General features: G+C 41.0%; 1 protein-coding gene across 1 annotated transcript in view; it reads right to left on the bottom strand.

The window, feature by feature from the left end:
- Nucleotides 1–7,198: 7,198 nt before the first annotated feature.
- Nucleotides 7,199–14,013, bottom strand: part of CCNYL1 (cyclin Y like 1) — a 43,505-nt gene continuing 36,690 nt past the window's right edge. The window contains exons 9-10 of the mRNA XM_075284350.1: nucleotides 11,357–11,519; nucleotides 7,199–11,196 (exon numbers count right to left, since the gene is read on the bottom strand). Of these exons, the coding sequence (XP_075140451.1) occupies nucleotides 11,080–11,196; nucleotides 11,357–11,519 (280 nt within the window). The 3' untranslated portion in view covers nucleotides 7,199–11,079. The remainder of the gene's footprint in view (nucleotides 11,197–11,356; nucleotides 11,520–14,013) is intronic.

The raw sequence follows: 14,013 nt of genomic DNA, 5'->3' as shown, positions 1-14,013 counted from the left end.
CAACAGCCATTTCAGTTTGATATATCTAATAACTGATGGACACAGTAATATTTCAGGATTGAAATGAGGTTTATTGTACTAACAGAAAATGTGCAATATGCATTAAACCAAAATTTGACCGGTGCAAAAGTATGGGCACCTCAACAGAAAAGTGACATTAATATTTAGTAGATCCTCCTTTTGCAAAGATAACAGCCTCTAGTCGCTTCCTGTAGCTTTTAATCAGTTCCTGGATCCTGGATAAAGGTATTTTGGACAAACAATTCAAGTTCAGTTAAGTTAGATGGTCACCGAGCATGGACAGCCCGCTTCAAATCATCCCAAAGATGTTCAATGATATTCAGGTCTGGGGACTGGGATGGCCATTCCAGAACATTGTAATTGTTCCTCTGCATGAATGCCTGAGTCGATTTGGAGCGGTGTTTTGGATCATTGTCTTGCTGAAATATCCATCCCCGGCGTAACTTCAACTTCGTCACTGATTCTTGAACATTATTCTCAAGAATCTGCTGATACTGAGTGGAATCCATGCGACTCTCAACTTTAACAAGATTCCCGATGCCAGCATTGGCCACACAGCCCCAAAGCATGATGGAACCTCCACCAAATTTTACAGTGGGTAGCATGTGTTTTTCTTGGAATGCTGTTTCTTTTTGGACGCCATGCATAACGCCTTTTTTTATAACCAAACAACTCAATTTTTGTTTCCAAAATGAAGCTGCCTTGTCCAAATGTGCTTTTTCATACCTCAGGCAACTCTATTTGTGGCGTACGTGCAGAAACGGCTTCTTTCTCATCACTCTCCCATACAGCTTCTATTTGTGCAAAGTGCACTGTATTGCTGACTGATGCACAGTGACACCATCTGCAGCAAGATGATGCTGCAGCTCTTTGGAGGTGGTCTGTGGATTGTCCTTGACTGTTCTCACCATTCTTCTTCTCTGCCTTTCTGATATTTTTCTTGGCCTGCCACTTCTGGGCTTAACAAGAACTGTCCCTGTGGTCTTCCATTTCCTTACTATGTTCCTCACAGTGGAAACTGACAGGTTAAATCTCTGAGACAACTTTTTGTATCCTTCCCCTGAACAACTATGTTGAACAATCTTTGTTTTCAGATCATTTGAGAGTTGTTTTGAGTAGCCCATGATGCCACTCTTCAGAGGAGATTCAAATAGGAGATCAACTTGCAATTGGCCACCTTAAATACCTTTTCTTATGATTGGATACATCTGGCTATGAAGTTCAAAGCTCACTGAGGTTACAAAACCAATTTTGTGCTTCAGTAAGTCAGTAAAAAGTAGTTAGGGGAATTCAAATCAATAAAATGATAAGGGTGCCTATACTTTTGCACCGGTCAAATTTTGGTTTAATGCATATTGCACATTTTCTGTTAGTACAATAAACCTCATTTCAATCCTGAAATATTACTGTGTCCATCAGTTATATCAAACTGAAATGGCTGTTGCAAACACCAAAATATTTAGAACAAAAAATGATTAAGATTAATAGGGGTGCCCAAACTTTTTCATAGGACTGTATATGGCAGTAGCAAGAAATGAGGGTATTTGTAAACCCAATATATTCCTGGAATTCCCAGTCAGACAATGGCACTATATGGCAGTAGCAAGAAATGAGAGTATTTGTAACCCCAATATATTCTTTGAATTCCCAGTCAGACAATGGCACTATATAGCAGTAGCAAGAAATGAGGGTATTTGTAACCCCAATATATTCTTTGAATTCCCAGTCAGAAACTGGCACTATATGGCAGTAGCAAATAATGAGGGTATTTGTAAACCAAATATATTATTGGAATTCCCAGTCAGACAAAGGCACTATATAGCAGTAGCAAGAAATGAGGGTATTTGTAACCCCAATATATTCTTTGAATTCCCAGTCAGAAACTGGCACTATATGGCAGTAGCAAATAATGAGGGTATTTGTAAACCCAATATATTATTGGAATTCCCAGTCAGACAAAGGCACTATATAGCAGTAGCAAGAAATGAGGGTATTTGTAAACCCAATATATTCTTTGAATTCCCAGTCAGACAATGGCACTATATGGCAGTAGCAAGAAATGAGGGTATTTGTAAACCCAATATATTCTTTGAATTCCCAGTCAGACAATGGCACTATATGGCAGTAGCAAGAAATGAGGGTATTTGTAAACCCAATATATTATTGGAATTCCCAGTCAGACAATGGCACTATATGGCAGTAGCAAGAAATGAGGGTATTTGTAAACCCAATATATTCTTTGAATTCCCAGTCAGACAATGGCACTATATGGCAGTAGCAAGAAATGAGGGTATTTGTAAACCCAATATATTATTGGAATTCCCAGTCAGACAAAGGCACTATATAGCAGTAGCAAGAAATGAGGGTATTTGTAACCCCAATATATTCTTTGAATTCCCAGTCAGACAATGGCACTATATGGCAGTAGCAAGAAATGAGGGTATTTGTAACCCCAATATATTCTTTGAATTCCCAGTCAGACAGTGGCACTATATGGCAGTAGCAAGAAATGAGGGTATTTGTAAACCCAATATATTCTTGGAATTCCCAGTCAGACAGTGGCACTATATGGCAGTAGCAAGAAATGAGGGTATTTGTAAACCCAATATATTCTTGGAATTCCCAGTCAGACAATGGCACTATATGGCAGTAGCAAGAAATGAGGGTATTTGTAAATCCAATATATTATTGGAATTCCCAGTCAGACAATGGCACTATATAGCAGTAGCAAGAAATGAGGGTATTTGTAAACCCAATATATTATTGGAATTCCCAGTCAGACAATGGCACTATATGGCAGTAGCAAGAAATGAGGGTATTTGTAAACCCAATATATTCTTTGAATTCCCAGTCAGACAATGGCACTATATAGCAGTAGCAAGAAATGAGGGTATTTGTAAACCCAATATATTCTTTGAATTCCCAGTCAGACAATGGCACTATATAGCAGTAGCAAGAAATGAGGGTATTTGTAAACCCAATATATTCTTTGAATTCCCAGTCAGACAATGGCACTATATGGCAGTAGCAAGAAATGAGGGTATTTGTAAACCCAATATATTCTTTGAATTCCCAGTCAGACAATGGCACTATATGGCAGTAGCAAAAATAGTGGGTGTATATAGCCCCAATTCTATTGCTAGGGGACTTGCAGGGTATTTCTGGGGTGAAGGTGGGGGGGCACACCGTTGGAACGGGGATTTGGGGTGTATATATGGGGTATACGGGAATACACTGTCAGTGTATTCCATTCAGGATGCTGGGAAAGCTGGGTTGCGGCGATTGAGCCCGTCAGTGCCACGTTACACTGACAAGCTTCTCCCTGGAATTTAGCTCTTACAAGAGCTGTTGGTTGTCTTCTCCTTCCTATCCTAGCCTGTCCCTGCCTACCCAGAATCTAAGCCCTAGCTAACTGGATGGAAACCTCCGTCCCTGGTGAATTGCAAGCTCAGAATGACGCGAAGCTGGGCGGCGCTGTTCTTTTAAATCAGAGGTCACATGTTTTCGGCAGCCAATGGGTTTTTCCTACTTTTTTCAACGTCACCGGTGTCGTAGTTCCTGTCCCACACCTACCCTGCGCTGTTATTGGAGCAAAAAAGGCGCCAGGGAAGGTGGGAGGGGAATCGAGTAATGGCGCACTTTACCACGCGGTGTTCGGTTCGATTCGAACATGCCGAACAGCCTAATATCCGATCGAACATGAGTTCGATAGAACACTGTTCGCTCATCTCTAGATATTACTAGTTAAAAAACACAGTGAGGAATATGATTATTAAAATGAGTCTATCACTTTCTCCAGCTACTTTATACCACTCCCATAGTGCTATAGATGCTGTCAGCAGAATAAAAACCATACCTTTCTCAAGTTTCATAGTTCCAGAGATGCGTAGAAAAAACACTTTTATTCTTTATTCAAATGAGAATCCTGGCGCACAGGAGTTTTTTTTTTTTTTCAGGATCTGAGCACTGCTGCATCATCACTAAACACACCCATCCTGCATTCAGCTCGCCCCCCTTGGAAATGTGATTTGATCCTTCCAGTATCAGTTGATCCTCACACTACCCAAGGGGATGACCCCGAATGCAGGATGAATGGGTTTAGTGATGACGCAGCAGTGCTCAGTAACAGAAGAAAACTCCCCCTGTGCTCCAAGATCCTCATTTTAATAAATAATAAAAGTGCTTTTTCTATGGATCCCTGGTGCTCTGAAACTTAAAGAGGACCTTTCATGGGTTTGGGCTGTGAAGAAGGATGTTCCTGACAGACTGTCAAGAACACCCTTCTGACTGTGAAGAGCTACAGTACCGGCACCGATAGCTCTTCACCCGGGGGCACAGATTGGGGAAAGTCGACAGTGCGCTGAATTCAGCGCACTGTCGGCCTTCTAGCAGTATATAGAACTGCATGTGCCCCAAACCATGAAAGGTTTTCTTTAAGAAAGGTATGGTTCTTAAATAATTTTTTGGAAAAAAAAATGCACTGTTATAGAGTTACATGAATATAGGCATGTCTACTGATAATCAACTGAGACATATGTAATCTTCAGGCTGTCTACTTTAAAGAAATATATAGAGTTTTAGGGTTTCACTTACTTTTGGTGATTTTCTGAAGATATGTGCATGCAGGAGTAGGCTTTAGTGATATGAATGAACTTTGTACATGTCAAACTCTTATTTTTAGGAAATCCAATGACATAAAAAATTCCAGCTTTCAACCATGGTCCTTATAAAACGTAGCGTTTATTCCAATGTTAAAAAACACACGTTCACAAGCAGTATCGTCTCGTAAGTATTTCCATCCCTTACATAGACTCGCTGACGCGTTTCGAAGACATATAGTCTTCTTAGTCGTAGCCTGGCTACGACTAAGAAGACTTAGTCTACCTATAGGTATAATTGAAGCAGAAAATCTGCAAAGGAAAACTGTAGACTTTCTATGAAAAGTGTTGGAGGAAAAACCGCAATAAGTTTCCACTACAGTTTTGCCTGCAGCGAAAAAGCCATGGGGTATTCCCATGACGCTTGTTCACTAACCTGCAGGCTGTTGTGCTCTCTTCACTTCCTGCTTTTCTCAGCACATAGGTGGGCGGGGTTTCACTTGCACGGGATTGGTTGTAAATTAATTACCACAGTGTGAAGCTGATGTAGCAGAGCTGGATTTGAGTCAGTTTGCATTACATACAGAGGTAACAGACTCCCTATCTCAGCCCTTATCAGCCAAATTCAATTAAATCGACTGATAAGAGCTCAGAAATCCCGGAGCTCTCACCTCCCCTATCTGAGAAGCTCAGCTACTTATCAGACACAAACAGCTCAGAGCTGCTCCCAGCCCCTCCCTCCCCACTGAGAGTAGGCAGCTACATCACTTGACAAATGAGCAGATAATCCCAAGGGCTATAGAAACTAAGTCTAAACAATGAAGTGAATAAATTTAGATAGCGGCCAAATAAAGCAGTTTTGATAAAGCAATGCATTTAGGAAAAGTCTTAAATCCACATAAACTAGCAGTATAGATAGGATCCTTGTGATGGGACAACCCCTTTAAGCTTTTGGCTGGGGTCAAACTGAGTTTTTTGGGTGAGGATTTTGGAGAAGAAAAAATCCACTTCAGAAATTAGGAAATGGTTTTTTGAATATATATTTTTTTTTTTTTATGAGGCATTTTTAATTTTTTCCTCCAGCACAGTATATTGACCTTGAAAAAAACATCTAGAGGTTTTTCCGCCTCCCATTGACTCCTGTTTTTTTCAGGTGGAATCCGCCTGAAGAAAGGTCATATCGCTTCTTTTTTCCGCTAGCAAAAACCCCCCTCTGCTAGTGGATTACATGGCGTGAGGCGGTTTTTGGAGGCGGATTTTGATGCGGATTCCACGTCAAAATCCTGACCAAAAACTGTGTGTGAACTTACCCTAAGGCCTCAAACAGTGCAGATTTTGCAGTTTTTTTTTTTTTTTTAATCAAAGCCAAGAATGGCTACAAAAGAATGGCTTCTATTTCAATCTTCTGCTCAATCTACTCCAGTCTTTGGCTCAAAAAACCACAGCAAAATCTGCAACTAAAAAATAAAAAAAAATAAAAAAAGCTGATTTTCCGCAAAATGGGAATTCACCCTTAGGTTAAAGCCTCATAATGCAGAAAAGCAGCATTTTATTTTTCAGATTTGTTTCTTCTGAGCAAAAGCCAAGAATGACTACAAAAGGAATGGAACCATATAGATTGTATAATATCATATATATAGTTCTTATACTTCTCCCTTCTGCTCAATCCATTCCACAGCAAATTCTGCAGAAATGCAGTCTTTTTCGGTTGCAATGTGGGGCCTTAGCCTTAAGGTTGACACATTGCAGAAAAGCCGCCTTTTAGGGTCTATTCACACGGAGTAAACACACGCTCATTTTGGCACAATACACGTGTTTTGAAGCGTTTTTTTACGTGTAAAAAAAAAAAAAAAAAAGTAATTGAAGTCAATGGGAATCTTAATTTTACACGTGTATTGTGCCAAAATGAGCATGCGTTTACTCCATGTGAATGGACCCTTATGTTTGCAGATTTTGCTGAGTTTTGTGCCAAAGTCAAGTGAATTGAGCAGAAAGGGAAAAGTACAAATGCTTCCTTTATACTTTATTTTTTTATTTTTGCAGATTGTGAGCCCCATATTGGGGCCTGTTATGTGCATCGGTGGAAGAGAGATCTGTGAATTTACCGACAGCCCTTCACCATCAGAAGGGCGTTCCTGACAGTCTAACTGGGAACGCCTCTCCCGACAGTCTGTCCATAGCGCTGTACTGTGATGGGCTGTTCCTTACCGCCAAGCCATTCCCCCCACCCAACGCACGGTCAGCTTTCTAGCGGTATATAAAACCACATTCCGCAGTCATTCCTTCTGAAATCTCTCCTAAATTTTCCTACTAAAGTAAGATGGACTACTGCTCACAGATTTCTATGGCAAGAGGACTGTGTGCAGTGTGTGGGAGAGATGGACCAGTCACAAACCACCAGCTAAGAAAACTGGGAATGACAGCATACAGAGAGGAAAACTACCAAAGTGCAGAATACAAGTCATAATGGGCAGAAATGGCGTTATTCCTCCTGTTCTATTGATCCATGCAATCTGTTTTTATTGAGATAACATCACAGACAAACATTATTGTTTAATTAAAATAGAGTTTATTAGCTTTTCTTTTTAATATAAACATGAGGAAGCAAAATGGCCTGAAAATTTTGCATTAAAATAAACCAATTTGCCACAGGGTTCTCCAGTGGTGAACCAGGCGCAATAGACAACGGACGCGCTGGCATCGGGTTATTACACCATAGCCAGTAGGGAAACCGTTCTTTAGGACTACGGGTGTAGCCTGCCCTCCTTTCTTCTATAAAGGGGTGAACAGTTTTTGTATGGAGATAGAACGACATAATAAATTGTATTTTACTCTATTACTAGTCAGCTGTGCTCATGGCCGTTCTCCGGCTGGGAAACCGTTCTTTTAATACAATCTTAAGCAGTAAAACAATACATTTCTGACAGAAGGGTAAGGATTGCAGGGCAATATACTGTGGTCATACAATGATAAGATGAGAACGGATGACGAGACCAGACACATTCAGCCTTATACCTTTGGCTTTAGATGTCTCCATGCTGCAGTAAGACCTTATAGACCGCTCATTTCTTCCCATGATTTTTAGCTTGGTTAACACTTCTTAAAACTGATTAAAAAAAATTAAAATCCCCGTGTGCAGGGTACAAAATGTTAGGGAATGACAATTTAGATCCCCGAGTGCGTGTGTGAATAGAATACAGCGATGGACGTTACTACCCCTCCATTCACTTGTATTGAATGAATAGAGGTAGTCAGTACAGCGCTCCATCACTGGTCACACATGGTCACTATCACTCCATTCACACAGAGGATTCGGGGACCCCCTGTTGTTCCTATAGCTGGGGTGATCACCGATTGACCCATGAGTGATCAGATACTTATACCCTATCCAGTTAGTGGGTAAACCCTTTACTGTAACAACCAGGAATTCAGAATTGAACAATACAACACAATGGTAAATTCATCTCACATTAAATAGAAGTAAGACTGTGAATAGAAATAAAGCAGGAAAAGACTACATAAAAAACCACTGTAATAATCCAGGATAAAAGCAGATGAAAGGAATTCTACAGTATCAGTCTCCATCTCGCTGCCCTGGCTGGACCTAGCAGTAGTTTCCTAGTTTCTCACTTGGAATAAAGGTGATAGCATCTGAACTGGTTTGGAGAGCTGGGCATGTGTTGGTATCAGCCATGTACTGGTTTCTGCCACTTTCATAGTGCAGATGGATTTCAACCTGCCCAAAATAGTAACCTCTCCATAGCCAGGACGTGCGGCTAGGCGCAGATTATACTAGGTTTTACCTGGTCCTACAGCAAACATGGGGGGTCCTGTGGGACTTGAAAATTGTTCAGTGGTAACCTCCATGTTAAGAAGGTTGGGACTAAATTACTTTTTAAGATGGCGCCATCTTGTAACGTCACATCAGATAAAGGTAGGGACAACTCAATTTGGCAAATTCAACTTGCAGTGCAGACTGCACAACGTGACATCCCACCTGGAATTTAGCACTGTGCTAGAAAGTAACATTGCTATATTCTAGACAATACATTTAGTGTGAGGTGCCCGCACAGATGACAGGCATATCTGTGTATATAGAAGAACCCAGCATTGATGCAGCTTCGAAGCTAAAAGCAGCAGTGGATCATAAAGGGAGAGAAATTACGAAGGACATGGGATTCTCCTTTTTAATCCATTCTTGGTTTTAGGTTGACAAATAAGGAAAGCTGAAGAAGAAACTGATCATGGAAGAGCAACCTAAGGGAGCCTGCACACCGAGTTTACGTGCGCTCATTCTGAACGTAAAGCTCGTTCAGAGTGAGCGGCGTAAAAAACAGATCCCATTGACTTGAATGAGTGCCGGCATACGCGTGTATCACATTGAAAGCCTCCCATTGATTTCAATGGGGAGCGCGCATATACCGGCACCCATAGAAATCAATGGGATCTGTTTTTCACGCCGCTCACTCGGAACGAGTTTTACGATCAGAATGAGCGAGCGTAAACTCCGTGTGCATGACAATCTAAGGACAATTTTGCCTTGTTTGTCTAGAATTACATCTTTTAGGGCGACAAGTCTATGGTTTGTCAGCAGCACATTCCCTTGAGTAAACTGAGGATGTGCTGCTGGCAATGGTGGAAACTATTGATGGTCATTTGTCTTGGGGTAATATCAGCAGATTCGGTAAATAACTGGGACATGTACAGATATTGTATGGTCAAAGATTACTGTCTACATGGTGAAACTTGTTCAATAGGGATGCCACCATGTTATTATGGTTGACATGGCGGAGAGGTGAGGACACAGATGCGGCAAGGGACCAGAACTGCTGTAAGATAACTGTTAGAGGAGTAGTCTATTTTAATAATTGGTAGGAAAAAAAATGTTTGGTTTTTTTTTTTATTTCCCTGGATTATGATTTTTGTGTCAGTATGGACATTACTGGTCTGCTACTATCAGTTAGATGAAGATCTTAAAATATTCTCGTATTTAGGAAAAACACAGTGTGGCACATTTATAAGAACTGTCAGTAAAGCATCATACAGAGCGAATGGCTGCCATCCTTTTCTATATTGTACACATCTGTAAGAATTATCTTCAGTTTGGGGTATGGTTTGGCTTGTGAACCATATTTAAAATATCTATTTTTTTTAATTTTTTTTTTTTACACCAAAAACAGTTAAACTTTAAGTCACAACATTGTAAAAAGGGTTTTGTAAAGTGCATTGTGTGTGCCAATTTCACATCGCAAGCATGATAAGGAAAAAAGTCTGCAAAGTCCCACCTTTATAAATGTGCCCTTATGTTTTAGAATGGAACGGTACAATATAAAGGTAGAAACCATTTCTAGAAGCCGAATATTAGAGCATTGCCCGCTGGAGGAATGGTACGCCATAGGGTAAGGAACTGAGCCTTTTCCACTTTTCTTGAAATTAAAAGGACGTGTAAAAACAAAAAAACCTACAGATGGAACTGCAGCCAACATGCTAGCTACACCAAAATCTGCAGCATGTAAACATACAGCACAAGTTACAGGAGGGAGGACAGAGATCTTCGGAAATCTGTAGACTTTCCATACAAGTGAGTGTAGATGTTACCGCACTGAAGAGTTCATTAGTGGCAGGGAATGCACAAAGTACATCCCTATAAGCGGCGGATATAGTGTAAGAATATTCAATTCCCAAATTTATTTCATATTCAGTTCCTTAGAAATGCATATTTTGCGGAGGAGCACCAAGCATTACAGTAGTACAGGCCGCATCCCCTTTCATCTGAAGACGCATGTACATCTTTGGAGAGCCCCCATCCTAACCAAACCATTTTGTAGTTGCTGTGCTGGAAGGCAAAGGACTAAATGAACTTTGCGCTGACCTACTAAAATGCTTTTGGACCAGAAAACGTGATAAAACCAAGTCTGCTCATGTCTTGTCATTGCTCTGGTGTGGCTTAGTGTGGTTAGGAAGGAACGGCTTTAACACTTGATAGAGATAACTGTAGCAAACCATAAAATAAAAAAAAATGGGGGAGGGGACGAAGAAGGCAATAAAATAGTAATTATAATCATATGATTAGTGTTTTAGATTCTAAAATGTCAAACTATATAGTGTTAAAAAGTCTGAGTTCACAGCTATAGGCCTACATAGTAAGCATACAAATGTAGGTGGTAGAGGGATATCCGAGAGAAGGACTTCACTTTCGATGCACCATGTTATTGTGTGTAAACCGGCTGTGCTGCTTTCAGTTACAGCCTCTTCTCTGTTTTCACAATGTATGCCCCTCAGTCTTGAAGAAGGGCTTGCAGCATCCTTGGATTCACAGTCCCTTGCCCCCCACAGCCCTCATGCTGGAAGACACTGCTGGCTTGAAATAGTGTATAAGAGAGTGTGTGGGAAGCTTGGTAGTGCCCGGGTATCCATGTTTCACACTGACCATGTTGAAGCTGCTCTTGCTGGTCTTTCCTCAGGAAATGATGGCATTAGATCGCCGAATGCCCACTAGGTTATCAGCACTGATGGACCGTCGCATAGCAGCTTTAGAAAGGTCCTTGTACTTATCTTCACAGAGCCTGGAAATAGCCTGAGCAAAATAAAACGGATCACATATCACATGTAATACAAGTGCATGGTCAATACACAACAACGCCAAAGCAGAAACAAGAAAGAGAAAAAACCCAGACACAATGGCGTGTGAAAGGCAGTCACCAGCCAACTTAGCACATCAAATATATCAGGCTCACCTCTAGTTTTTGTGCTCTCTCTTTACTAAGTGGCTCTAGCAAAAAACTGAGATTGTTGTCATCTGCTAGAGAACGCAGATCAAAGTAGTATTTGGCATATACACTGGCGGGGACATTGATGTTGAACTGCAGCAGCTCCAGGAAGTGTCTCTCCATTTCATTCCTTGAAAAAAAATAAATAAATTAATACAAGTTAGAAATCATATGCAAATCTAGAAGACCACAAACTAGTCCTCATTCTACATTGGTCCAGTATGGACTGACTTTAAGGCTTAGTTCACACACAATTCCGTGTGTGCATATTACGTCGTGGTTTTCCGCTCCGGATTAGGCGCAAATGAATGGGCCTAGTCCGGAGCGTGCTGCCGCAAGGCGGAGGCCACGGCTGAGTCAAAGGGCACGCTAGTGATCTACATAGACCACCATTGTGAGGGGGCGGATTATGACATGGATTCCACGCCAAAATCCGCCCCCTCTTGCCCCATGTGAACGGGGCCAAAAAGAAAAAGAAAAAAAAAGGAGATTAAAAAAAGGCACCATGAAAAATAACTACAAATAAGATTCTGTAGTTCCTCATAAGATTTCCAGTCTACTTGAGCATCCAATTCTGGACAGTCCAATGTAAGTTTGACCTTATAAGCAGTAGGAAGGTGAAATACAAAGACTACTAATACAAGGCAGTTTGCTCACAATGGTCTTATCAGCATAACATGGCAAAATTCGGGCAAGTTTATTTTTTCACATTTATTAAGTCAGTACTGCAGAGCCGATATTAAAAGGGGGTTTCCAAGCTATGATCCTATAGATAGATCCTAAATATCATGAGTGGTGGTCTGACACCCCCCATCAATCAGCTGTTCTCAGGTGGTAGAGGCAGGAACAAAACAGAGACATGTACAGGTGCAACAAGTACAGGTGACGGGAGGGGTTACTTTGTGTCAGAACCCACCAATATGATATGGATAACCTATCCTAATATAAGGAATATCTTTAGTCTAGAAAACCCCTTTACCCTATGGGATTTTTCAGAGGTGTAGATAAAATATTCAACATACACTGCTGATAGATAGATAGATGATTGATAGATAGGAGATAGATAGATAGATAGATAGATAGATAGATGGATGGGATATTTTGCTAAAGCAAAACACCCATTGAAGTCTATGGATTTTCAAAGTACCGATCCCCTGTAATAGTATTTTTTTTTTTTTTTATAACATTTCTGTGCTGCTGTTACAAAAGTAAACCAACACGATGGAAGAAAGTGGCCATTGTGTTAACATTCGTGTCAATGGATAAGGACCCAAGCGGAGTGGGCTCGGCCTGAGTCAGTTACTCTGCCTACTGTTCACCATCATAGGGTGACAGCAATGGATATTAATAACAACAGTGTGAACAGAGACTAACAAAATCCAGATCAGCAACTTCCAGGCACCACTTTCTACCCCTAACCGTTCAAGAGATTGGGAGAAATAATAGCAGTGACCCAGCTTGTTTATCCGCCTGGTGGGAGTAGAGTCACACAAATATGAAACTACAACCCTCATCTTCACAAATGGAATGAAGCTACCTTTAGGCTGGATTCACACATGCAGTTTTTCGACATTGTTTTTTTTTTTAATGTAGGGTGTCCCTATGGAACACAGCACACGCCAGACACCTTTGGATTGCAAAATTGCAATTCTCCAAGTGCTGAGATTTTATTCATTACCTCGGCAAGCCACAGCTCCTATAGAGTACAGCTACAAGAAATCCAGCACAAGCTATGGAGTGTAAATTAAATCAATACATCTGGCTGTGAGGTTTTCTTCCTAAAAACCGGAGTCTGCTATACACAGGTTTCCTAAACAATAACTGCCTGCCTGCAAATGTCTGCCGCCCTGGTGCAGTGGAGGAAATGTCATGTCTTACAGTGTGCCTGAGGTGTGGGCCCCAGGAGTGGAGCGGATCCTTCCTGCCGGCGGGCGCTCTCATACAGACGCTCCACGCCGGAGCAGATGAAAGGCAGGATACTTGCTGTTTATTAGCTCCAATGAACTCTGCAACATTTTCACGAGATTGATAACAGGAAAGGGCTCTTTTTTATTATTACTAAAGTACAGACGTATCAACAAAAGTGGTGGGCACATCACCAAGGCAACAAATGGATCAGCGCAGAGCTGAAGCTATTATCTCCGGGAAAAAGGGCTCTTGAAGCAATGTGGCCACATCGCATAATAAATAAATAAATGACACTATGGAACAAGGAATTCCCCTGCCCCCTCCTCTAACAGAAAAAAAAAGACAAACTCAATGATCAGGATCAGTAAACAGCAAACAAACATGGGCAACCTTGGCTACATATAAAACACACCTGTCAATGACTGTTCGGTTATGGACTCTACGTTCTTTATACGGGTGTATGGGAGTTATAAAAGGAAAGTTAGGAACGTAGACATAAAAAAAAAAAAGTCTTATATAGAGGTATATATTTTATGATCTGTTATTTATGCAAAAATGAGTTTTTGTCTGTCTGTTCTTTATGCGCGACCAAACGACTGGACCAATCTTCACCAAATTTGGCACATCGATACTTCAGGTGTCCGTGAAGGTTTTAGACTGGGTCTCAGCTCTGTAGGACGTACCGTTCCTGAGATACAGTATTCCCAATAAATGAT

Source organism: Leptodactylus fuscus, chromosome 8 (genome assembly GCF_031893055.1).
Source record: "Leptodactylus fuscus isolate aLepFus1 chromosome 8, aLepFus1.hap2, whole genome shotgun sequence".
Lineage (NCBI taxonomy): Eukaryota > Metazoa > Chordata > Amphibia > Anura > Leptodactylidae > Leptodactylus > Leptodactylus fuscus.
This window is presented reverse-complemented; position numbering and strand designations above follow the sequence as displayed.